The sequence below is a fragment of the Diabrotica undecimpunctata genome, chromosome 1, assembly GCF_040954645.1.
Source record: "Diabrotica undecimpunctata isolate CICGRU chromosome 1, icDiaUnde3, whole genome shotgun sequence".
Lineage (NCBI taxonomy): Eukaryota > Metazoa > Arthropoda > Insecta > Coleoptera > Chrysomelidae > Diabrotica > Diabrotica undecimpunctata.
In genome coordinates, this window is record NC_092803.1 from 174,172,725 (window position 1) to 174,185,349 (window position 12,625).

Consider the following 12,625-nt stretch of genomic DNA (forward strand, 5'->3'; position numbering starts at 1 on the left):
CAGCTACAAAAATGGGTTTAATAATAAACACAAACAAAACGAAGTATATGAAAATAAGCGCGCAACCACAAATCATACGACCACTTGTTACAGAAAACGACGTCATCGAAGCAGTGAACGAATTTGTATACCTGGAAGAGCTCCTTAACACTGAAAATAATACTACCGCAGAATTCGCACGGCCAACAGATGCTATTTTGGGCCCATTTTTAAATCCTTAAATTATATCGATAAATACAAAAATAAAACTGTACAAAACAATATATAAACCCAGTCCTAACATATGGGTAAGAGACCTGGATTCTAACAAAAAGTAATGAAAACATGTTACAATGTTTCGAAAAAAAAGTACTAAGGCGAATCTATGGAGCAGTGAATGACAATGAAGTGTGGAGAAGACGATACAACTTCGAACTTTAGAGAATGTACTAGGAATCATATCGTAAAACATTAAGATAGGACGTCTGAGGTGGATAGGGCATGTAAAGCGGATGGAACAAAATGACTCAGCTAGAAAAACGCTCCTTGATAGACCCATTGGTCAGAGAAGAAGAGGAAGACCCAGAACAAGGTTCCTTGATAACATCGACGAAGACATGAGAAATATGGGAAAACGTCCTTGGAGGAGGAAGGCGATGGATAGGAAAGACTAGAGAAATTCTTGCGGAGGCTAGGACCCACGCAGGGTTGTAAAGCCAGAAAAGCTATAGAATGCCTTAACGGAATTCTCTAAAGCAAGAATATAAAAAAGAATGCAAAATTTAATATTTATGAAACTGATAAAAAGCATGTTATTATAGAAATGCGAAACGTGAGGATTAAGAGAGACAAAAACCAAAGAAATCGCTCACTTTGGGAATATTTTGACAAAATCGTTGTCTGAAATATACAACACAAAAATTCCTACCTCTCACTAGGATCCGAGTCATGCTCAGTGAATGTGTTAATAGCTAAAATAGCTTGAAAGACTTTCTACTTGTAAATAATCTAAGTCACGCCGTTTGTCCAGTAAGGTAACGACGCCATCTAGGAAAGAAATCTGAACTACCAACATCTGAAATTTCAATCATATTTTGTTCTTGAAACGATACGGTTGATTTATTGTTAATTCATTCTACAAGATTCAAATATTGTTAATCAGAAATTTTACTACTTCACAGTAATTAATTTTTCCGAAAATTGCTAAAAATATAGGTTACTGTAATTGTAAGGTAAGATCAATGACGTATAAATATATATTTATTATTATGTCACTGGTTAAGATAAACATACACTTACTATAAAAATAAAATGACGTTTAACAAACGTCAACGCTTAACCTATTTCTGTAAAAACGCTTCTATATCTTTTCTGCTTCATTCAGATGTAAAATCCCATAAAAAAATGCTAAGGTTCATTCTGCTCATTTATTGAGCGTTTTGTGGTGGAGGTAGAATAGTTCCTCGGATCGTGACGTATAATACATCATTGGAAAGGGGAGACGGTAGCGAATATGTTGAGACAGAAAAAATACACATTGTGGCATTGCTACGAGGGCATTATATAATATCTCTTTTGTTATTGGTCCGATTGGAGCGTGTAATACGTTAAATGAAAGGGAAGGATATCACGAATATATTAATATAGAAAAAACAAACAAGGCGACTACCGTAAGTGCACTTCACAGTGTCTTCATTATTAATGAACACATAGTTACATACGAGATGTCATAGAGCACTATAGGGATAAAAATAGTTTAACTAAAAGACAAATTTTGATTTATTGACGGTCTCAGGCTGAGTACAAAATAAACAACTGAACGAATCCTATCATACGACATAGCAAATAAAAGGGGAGGATATAACGAATATATTTAGATAGAAAAAACAAACAAAGTGACTACCAAAAGGGCACTACACATTGTCTTCGTACATGACACTGGATGATAATAGACATATTTGCTATATATAAAACATAAGGGAATATTGACCTAACAAGGGCCTCTGACATTACAAAATAAACAACTAGCCTAATAGTAGCATATGACACATCAAATCAAACGACGTGAGATGACTGAGAAGTCCACCAGATCATACTTTATACTTGGATGATATGCAAAAAGTTTATTATTTTAAAAATTTAATGACTGACTGTAGATGACAATTGATTGGAAAGTTAGTAGTAGAATATAAACGACTATTAAATTTCAAAAATAAATATTGAAACCCTAAGCTAGTTATTATTGGTTATGAGCACCTATGCTGCGTTGTATAGTAACCTCCAGTCGGTCAAAATTTAAGCAACGTAGCAAAAAATTGTTTATAATTGAGTCAGTAAACTAAGTATACCACACCTAACTAATAGCTGGAGTAAACTTACTGTTGTAGACTTCCTTATTGGAAAAACGAAAAATAACCTTGAATAATGAGATTAGATAGACACTTGAGACTGGGATCAGTAATTGGAGTATATAAATGACAGTTAAAATTTTGCAGAATGATAAACTTTTTACAAATTCGGCCAAACTGTTGGCAACAAACTAGTTTTATAAAAAACAGAGAAAATCATTTTATACACTGTAACGTCTCAATCGACCGATTAATCGTTACAACAGCTCTGCTTGGTATTTTTCTTCCACACTATATTATTCACAAGCGTCCTGACTAATTTTTTCCGTTCTTTTAATAGCTGGTTCCGTATATAGATATTATAGTCAAACCTCGAAACTCCGGCGCTCCTAGGTTTGATTTGTCAAGCCTCTGGTCTGACTTACGGTCTTAGTCAAACCCCGAAATAAATTCCATTTTCGGTCTTTGACTAAAGAATTTTCGGCAAACCTAGGAGAGACTAATTTGGTCAGGGAAAGGTCGAAATTTAATTTTACTGGGGTTTGGCCAGCCAAACTACGACCAGGTACTAAAACGTCATAATTTGTTAGATTAGGTTTAATAAAACGTCATTTTTTAAAGTAAATTACTATTTTAATAAGAATAAGCCAAAATTGAAGTTTAAAATAAGTTTATTGACGTTTTAATTTCCACTTTCGGAAATCAACCCGAAGAAACACTTAATTTTTATCAACTAACTAAATAATAATAATTCATACAGAAATGTATTTTGTTGTATATGGACATTTTGCACGATAGTCTTCCCTGTGGCGAAAAAAGGTATTGTTTTAGTTTATTTCTAATAAGTACTGCTGAAGCTACTTCAGTTCCACCCGTACGCATATGTTCGCTAGGCATTTCTTTACTATATTGCAGATTGCGAATGTTTACTATTCAAGTTAAAAAAAGAGTTAATATTGTTTCATCATCCACTTTTGAACAAAACAAGTTGAAAGATCGCACTCGACTGATAACGACACCAACTGGCATGTTGCTGGCGACCGACAAACGCTGTATGCGACCTGTGGCGTAATGCTGTACGCAGCATACGGCGTTTATTGGAGACCACAGCATGACGCTGTACGCAGCCTGCGGCGTTTATTGATGACCATAGCCTAACGTTCTGTAGTTCTGTAACGACTACGTGAAGTTGCCGGTGACTGACAAACGCTGTATGCGACGTCTGGCGTTTATTTGAGACCACAGCCTAACTATGAAAGCTTAGTTCCGATTTTTCCCGCTGTTACGTTGAGGGGACAAACCATCTCGTAATGCCGACGACCTTCCATTATGCAGCATCTAACTTTACCGCACCCAAGAAAGTCTATTTACATTCCGTTACAATTCTTGCACAATATTGGCAGTTTTCCTGCTTGGAACATACTTTGGATAGCAGCATACTCAAATAAAAAATAGAATTAAGTAATACATTGTTTATTTATAGAAAATGTTTTCAACATGTTATAGTACAAAATCTACAAAACAGTGACCTAATCAATGTATTCTAACTAGACTTATTACCTGAACAAGTTATTTATAGTAAGCTAAAATAATTGTAATTTTCAAAAATGATCAATGAACTAAAACCTCAAAAATGAACTAAAACTATGAACGTTGTACGTTTTATCAAAAATGTAAAAATAAATAAACTATTTTTTCTTTTTGAAACCTTTATCCTTTTTTTCTTCTACGGTTTTCTTTTCCTCGGGTCAGAACATGTCGTATTTCGTTAAGTCGCATGTTAGCACCTGACTAATAAGACAATCCGCAGGCTGAAACAAATTAAGTGATTATTATTATAAAAATGATTATGGTACAGATCAAACAAATTTTGCTGGTCAATAATACGAATTTATATAATAGAAAATTAAATTAAATCTTATTTCTTATAATACCTTTAATTTCGACATCACAATAAAATAAAAAAAAAATGTGAAACAGAATCTGCCAGTTGAGAGCGCTACCAGGGCCAGAGTAAGTAGAATTATTAATACAGTGGTATAGTACATCGATATACGAACGCCCTAATATACGAGTGTTTTGAGATATTTTGCTTTGAGATGAGAGCAAGATTTGGATACGAGGAATCGGTCTTTTATTCAAATTCATACCTCTTAATTGGCTACTTCTAATTTGCTTTGTAAATAAAAGGTAGTTTTACTAGTAATAAATCTTTACGGCCTCGCCATAAAGATCATTTTACGGATCTGTACGTGACTATTACTTGGACCGACAAATTAAATGGTCATTGGAAGTTAAATCCGCCAAAAATTCGGATTCTAATACTAACCATATTGCACTCTCGATGTCGGTGTAATTTACACTGTGTAAATTTTTACTATAGACCTCAGTCTGTCTGCTTTGCTTGTTTCCCTCATTTTCGAAGTATTGTTGATAAGTTGGATTCGCGTTTTGTGCTTTTTGTACATTACAATATTACATTTATTTTTACAACCATGGGTTCGAAGAAGAACATGATGTCTATTGAACTAAAACGTGAAATCATTGAAAAGCATGAGCAAGGTGTACGAGTAAATGACTTGGCGAGGATGTACGGGCATACCACATCAATGATATGTACTGTACTTAAACGAAAGGAGGTGATAAATGGTGTAATACCAGCTAAGGGCGTTACAATAATTTCTAAGCTCCGGACTTCTCTCCATAAAAAGATGGAGAAACTACTAATGGCGTGGGTGACAGAGAAGCAGCTTCAAGGAAGAACCTTAACACAAAGCATCATATGTGAGAAGGCACGAGCGATTTATGAAGATTTGCTGAAGCAGATCCCACACACTTCCACAAATGAGGAATCGGAAGACTCGTTTAAAGCCAGTCAGGGCTGGTTTGACAACTTTAGAAAAAGAACCGGCATTCACTCCGTCGTCAGGCATGGTGAGGCAGCAAGTTCGGATGTGAAAGCAGCTGAGGTTTACATCAAAACGTTTTCCGAACTGATAGAAGCCAAAGGATACATCCCCCAGCAAATCTTCAACTTGCGCCAATGCGAGTGGCGACTGTAAAATCAACCCTCTTCTAGTGTACCATTCAGAAACTCCCAGAACCTTTAAGTCACATAAATCCAAAGGCGTGGGTCACCAGGAAATTCTTTGTGGAGTGGATAAACCTGGTGTTTGTCCCTCCTGTTAAAAATATCTACAGCAAAACAATCTACCCATGCAAATACTTCTTGTCCTCGATAATGCCCCTTCTCACCCATCAAATCTCGAAGCTTCCAAGAGTTCATGTTTATAAAGATTCTCTACCTACCAGCCAATACCACTCCTATCTTGCAGCCCATGGATCAGCCAGTCATTTCTAATTTTAAGAAGTTGTATACCGAGCACATTTTTCTTTGAGGTGACGGAGAACACAAACCTTACCCTTCGAGAGTTCTGAAAGGACCACTTTAACATAGTAATAGGCATAAGAATTATTGAGCAGGCCTCCATTGCAATAATTTCTTTCTTTGTCTTCAGACTGGCTATCCTTTCGGTGATACCAGTCACCTTGGTTCTCTCCTGACCTTTTCGGTTTTTACTTTGTCTCATACAGTTATTCATAACATGAATCGCTCCATTCTTCTCCGCGTGACTGTCAGTTTGGTAACTGAAGCTTTTGTTAAGGTAAGTGTTTCTAAGTCGTATGTCAACCCTGATAAGAAGTAAACACTTTTCTTTTCAGGCATATAGGCATTTTTAAAAGTGAGCTGTCTATATGCCTGTACAGGTTAGGTTAGGTTCAATATGAGTGTACGTTTAAACACCCTTCCACTCGACCTTAAAGGTCTGTCGTAGCTCATCCCTAGGACAAAGTTGTCCTTTCAAATCAGCCTTTTCAACAAAGTCTATTACGGTCTTTAATGATACTTCTACGAAGTCTTAGAGCTCTGAGCAGTTGCAGAGAAAGTATTCATCCGTCTCGTCTTTTGTCTGACAAAATTTGCAATCCGCACTTTCTGTTTGATTTTATTATGTGTCCCTTGAGACGACAGTGTCCTGTTAGGAGACCTATAATAATTCACAGTTTATTTCTATTCATATCTAGTAGGTATTTGGATGATTCGCATATCGAAGAAGACATATGCCAGTACAAGACAGTACTTCACAATATTTAAAATACATGTAATGATTAGCATCTACTAAGGGACGTAAGAAAGGTACTCTACACACATACTAAAAAACTTACCTTGATTTCCGGACAGATTCCAATTAAAGCATCAGCGTGTGAATAAAACTCTTCTTTCAACGAAATAACAATAGTCTGCAATGACTCAGTCTTCTCTCTAATGTATTTAGCAACTTTTCCAATATTGGTGTTATCTAAAGCAGCATCAACCTCGTCAAGAACGAAGAACGGAGCTGGCTGATAGCTGTGGATTGCAAATAGCAAAGCTAAAGCGGCCACTGTTTTTTCTCCTCCAGATAAGTTAGACATAGGCTGGAACCGTTTTCCTGGTGCAACACAATTATAGTTGATACCATCTAAGTACGGTTCTTCTGGGTTTTCGGCACCTACAAGTAAAGATTATTATTGCAATGTTGAATATTTTCTAATTTTGTTTATATAAAATATTAATTATCGAACATACTTACCCAAAAATGCTTGAGCTGATTGATTCTGAGCCAGAGACTTATAAATGTTATCAATTTCGTTTGAGACATGATCAAAACATCTTGTAAACCTCTCGTACCTTTGCTGTTTTATTTTTTCAAATGCAGCTTTAGCCTTCTTGTTATGTTTCCTCAAATTTTCAAATTCTTCGTTGGTAGATTGCAACTTTCCACAAGCGAGTTGTAGCTTCTCGATAGCTTTCATGTTAGGTGCTTGTATTTTGGTAAGTGTGTCTTGTAATTGTTGGATCGACTTAAGCAATTTATCCGCTTGCTTCTTTATTTCGTCCCTTTCTTCGAGATCTTTGAGGTTATCACTTAGACTGCTGTAGTCAATCTTAATTCTGTAAATAACGATGGTATTATAGTTTTTGTGTTATGTGCAAAAAAAATTATTAGACAGCTCAGGCTAAATTACAATAGAATAGAACTATAATATATTAACAGACAGGAAAAAGTGCGCAACACACATAAAACGCAACAAACATAAAGAAAGGATCGTAAAATGGAGGTAGAGTCGTACCTCAAAACAGGTTTGTGTTTTTTGGGTATAGATCAAGCTTTTAAATAAAGGTTTTCTGTGAATAAATCTAAGAATTGTTTAAAAATTAACAACAGTGGATTTGAATTAAATTTCCTGTCTGCTTGGTTGTGGCTTGTTCAAACACTTTCAGTTTTACACATAATTTTCCTTTTTAAAACATAGCATTGTTTTCTATTCTCAGTCAAAAATTATGACGATGCCGCAACGCCGTTCTAGCGAGAACCAAAGTCAATGTTTTTGAGTGTAGATCAAGCATTAAGCATTAATACTACTAAATTTATATTATTGAAACAAGCTCTTGTTAAGCGGAGAACACATCTAAGCGACCACGATCGCGTTCGCATTCACGATGGCGAAATTTAATAAAAGGTATGCGTAGGCGTTCTATTTTTTTCCATTTGCAAATGAAGATATGTATGAAGTTTATTTTGCACAAAAAGAAGAGAGGTTTGGGTACAAGAAATTAACCTGAGGCGCAAGCAACAAGGAGAATTTCATAAATTTTACCCAGAACTTCACAGAGATGAAATTTTAGATCAGACAAAAAAACAACAAACAAACAAATTTTAGGGAACCAGTTGATGCTACAGAACGATTTTATTTTTAATGCGGATGGTTCAGGTTATGATGGGATACCTACAAATATAATAACACTGTGTGCATATGAGCTAGCTATACCATTATGTCATATAATAAACAATACCTTCATAAATGGGATATTTCCAGACAACTAAAAAGAGCTGTAGTAAAACCAGTGTATAAAAAAGGTTACATGGTTAGGTTATACCACTTTACTAGAAAATTATCGTCCGATAAGCCTCTTACCATCATTCTCGAAGATTTTTGAAACAGTCATGTGTGTCAGGCTTCTCAGTTTTTTCTATAGTGAGGGACTGTTATGCCATGCACAACATGGATACCTTAAGAGAAAATCTATAGAGACTGCCATTTATGATTTTATAACAAAGATAAATGAGGGTTATGAAAACAAAGATATATCCATGGGCATATTTTTAGATTTATCAAAGACATTTGATACTTTAAATCACAAAATACTAATGGAAAAGCTTTACAGATGTGGCATTAGAGGGCCAGGTTATAATTGGATCAAATCATACCTATCAAACAAAAAACAGAAAGTAAAATTTGAGTATGAGGGAAGAAATTGTTTCTCTGATGAAGGTCTCATCTCAGTGGGAATTCCTCGGGGAAGTATTATGGGTCCTCTTCTCCTTGTTTTTTATGTAAATGATTTAGATTTAATCATTACAGATAACAATCCGAATACTCTTATTGTGAAATTTGCAGATGATACTAACATTTTAACTATAGGGTCATCCTCGAATAATTTATTGAATATCGCTAATAATAGATTAGATAAAGCACATAGATGGCTGAATATGAATAAACTCATACTAAACAGAGAAAAAACAAATTACATCTGTTTCTGAAACTGTCTCAATTCAATCACAAATGGTTACTCTAAACCAAAGCACAAAATTTCTGGGGAAAATATAACAAAATATTGACCAAAATTTAAATTTTGGAGTGCACATAAATGAGATCTGTTAGCACAGGTTAGCATCCATCTGCTACTCTTTCAGAATAACAGCAAATTATTTGGACGAAAAATGTAAACGAGTTGTATATTTTTCAAATTTTCCTTCTGTAATGCGATTTGGAATAGTTTTCTGGGGGAGAAGTGGTAATGCTGAACAGGTTTTTATATTACAAAAAAGAGCAATCAGAACTCTACTTAACTTGAAATACAGGGAGTCATGTAGAGGTAATTTCAAAAAGCTAAACATACTAACAATGGCTGGAACATACATTGATGAATGCTTACTTTTTTTTTTTAAATAGACATAAATTCTTGAAACACATAACAAACCATAATACTAATACACGAAACAATCTCATAAACTATAATATACCAATCCATAGACTAACAGCATCTGAGAAAACCACAGAATATGCCTGTATTAAATTCTTTAATAAACTGCCTTACAGCATCAAAATAGAAACTGACATAAATAAATATAGAAAGTCTGTTCAGCAGTTGTTCGTACACCTTGAACCATACAAAATGGAAGAATACCTTCAAGCTGACCTGCAGGGACAATGAGGGCTCTTATCTGAATCTAAATGTCACTGTTATTATCCATATATTTTAATATTACTTTTATGTTAAGTGTAGGTTGTTACAGCAACCATTAGAAATTGTAATCGACACCATTCTCTCTATTGACAATTTATATTTGTGTGTAACTTGTGAATCTTAAATTTGTGTGTAACTTATAGCTAAACAAAGTTTACTAACAATTTTCAACGATTGGCTTTTCAATGGAAGATATGTGGATCATATGAAAGAAATAGTTATTTGTTTAATTCTTAAACCTAATAAAGATAAAACACTCTCCTCTTCTTACAGACCGATATCATTAATGTCTTGCATATGCAAGACATTTGAAAGACTTATTACGACTCGATTAGAATGGCTTATAGAACATTATAGTATCCTTCCAAGTACACAATTTGGATTTAAGGCTAGTGTTGGTACACTGGATGCAATATCACATTTAGTTACCGACATTCAAATAACGTTTTCCAGAAACAATTATCTTGCTTGTTTGTTTTTAGACCTAAAAGGGGCATATGATTCTGTTAATTTAACCATTTTACACAAAAAACAATATGATATAGGATTACCTCAAAATATAGCGACTAATATTGTTCATCTTTATAATAATCGTGTTATATATATTAAAGATCATTTAAATCAACTACACGGTCCTAGAATTGCTCATACAGGTCTTCCACAAGGATCAGTTTTAAGTCCGTTATTGTTCAACATATTTTCAGCAAGTATTCATGGCATTTTTGACAACACAATCAATTGCATCCAATACGCTGATGACATATGCATCTATACAGAGCGTAACTCGTATACTGACTGCCTGGAGGCTCTGGAATTCATCATGCAAAACGTTAATAACTGGGTAAAAAATCATGGACTGACCATTTCCCCTGACAAATCAGCCACAATGATATTTACTAGACATAGGATTCGTACGCCTGACAAAATAAAGTTGTCTGGATATGATATACCTATTGTCAAAGAATACAAATATCTTGGCATTCTTCTTGATCCCAAACTCTTATGGTCAAAACATGTGGAATATATAAAAAGTAGGTGTGAAAAAGGTATTAATATTCTTAAATGTGTTACTAATCGAAGATGGGGTGCTGACCCCAAAGTTGCATTGATGTTTTACAGAGCCTACGTGCGATCTATTGTAGACTATGGTTGCATTCTGTATGGTGCCGCCAGTAACACACACTTATTAACTGTAGACCGCATTCAGTTTAAATGTCTAAGAATATGCTTGGGCACCATGAAGTCTACTCCTTGCCCTGTACTACTTGCTGAAAGTAATGAAATACCTCTTCAACATCGTCGAGAAATTATGGCAATTAAACATATCCTGAAGCTAAGATTAAATAATAATAATCTACTTAGTCAACTGTATGAGTTATCTATTGAAAACCTCTCAAATAAATACTGGCGCATAAAAAATTCTCCTCCACTTGCTGATGCTTTCTTAGAAACTAATGAGTATCCTAATATCTATGGCAAAGAAAAAAGATTACCAATATATAAAGCTAATTTTCAGGTAACATTAAATAAACCAAAAGTCATTATACCAAAGTACACAGAATTCCCACAAATAAACTTTGTCTTACTTAGATCCATATTGAGTGACTATAATGATCACGTAATAATGTATACCGATGGTTCCAAAAAAGAGGATGGTGCCACAGGTTGCGCAGTTTACATTCCACATAAAAGCGAATCTTTGAAAATTAAACTTCCATCACATTGTTCAATATATACTGCTGAAGCGGTAGCTATCGAAAAAGCATTAGATTGGCTAGATTCACACAATTTAAATAAAGCAGTAATATTATCAGATTCATTATCGGTCATTAAAGGATTAAACTCAGATATGACTCAACATTAAAGAAATAATATTCTTTGTGCTATTAAAAATAAAATATATAGTAAAGATATTACAGTTATTTGGGTTAAAAGTCATATAGGTATCGAGGGAAATGAACTGGTTGATCAGCTTGCTAAAGATGCGACCCATGTTGGACTCTATATTCCCATATTTACATTGGAGGACTTACAACAACATTATTATAACAAAATTTTTATAAATTGGAAAGAAAAATGGAAAAACATAGCAACGAATTCAAATAATCAATATTATACTATCCACCCTACCCTACCACAAGATGTTGACTATATTTTCAAATATGCAATGCCAAAGAAGTTGACAGCCACAATTACTCGACTGAAAACTAATCACGGTGCATTCCCAGCTCACTTGGCTAAGTTAAATATTATCCCTTCTGGGGTATGCTCATGCGATAATATATCACAATGTGACATCAACCATGTTCTTTTTAAGTGCGATAAACATAGGTATGAAACAGATCAGCTGTATTCAAAACTATCAGAACTTAAAATTCAGACTCCCATAAACATCACCCATTTACTCTCCTTAGATAGTAGAGAAGTATACGAACTAATATGTAACTTTTTATTTAAAGTTGGTTACATTATTTAAAAACTAATATCTTACATTACAATTCTGTGGCTAAAGGACTAGTTTCCAAGCCAACTCACCAAACACACACACACACACACTTGTGAATCCTGAGAATAAAGCTTTTTTCTATTCTATTCTATGTTCTGGGTGGGACGAGTCGAACAATATATCATATTTTTTTACAATTTGTTCGATATCCATTTTTATTTGTATCGACGCGACCACCGATAAACGTAAACTGCTGCGTTCTCAACACTAAATTAATTATATCGCCGCGATTACCGACAGAACGCCCCATAAGTTCCTTTCATCGCCAGCACGTCGCGACCAGTACGTGCTGGTTTACGTGTTTGCTTGTTTGTTTCAGATGAATCGAATCGCGGTCGCCATCGTGAACGCCCTCGCGTCGTGATCGCTTAGGTGTGTTTTCCGCTTTAGTTTTTGAAACGTTGTAGAATTGAATAAAGAGATTGGATACACATATGT

At 34.7% G+C, this 12,625-nt stretch overlaps 1 protein-coding gene across 1 annotated transcript in view; it reads right to left on the bottom strand.

Moving 5' to 3' along the window:
- Positions 1 to 4,012: 4,012 nt before the first annotated feature.
- Positions 4,013 to 12,625, bottom strand: part of SMC1 (structural maintenance of chromosomes 1) — a 35,843-nt gene continuing 27,230 nt past the window's right edge. The window contains exons 15-17 of the mRNA XM_072520598.1: positions 6,962 to 7,323; positions 6,555 to 6,880; positions 4,013 to 4,138 (exon numbers count right to left, since the gene is read on the bottom strand). Of these exons, the coding sequence (XP_072376699.1) occupies positions 4,076 to 4,138; positions 6,555 to 6,880; positions 6,962 to 7,323 (751 nt within the window). The 3' untranslated portion in view covers positions 4,013 to 4,075. The remainder of the gene's footprint in view (positions 4,139 to 6,554; positions 6,881 to 6,961; positions 7,324 to 12,625) is intronic.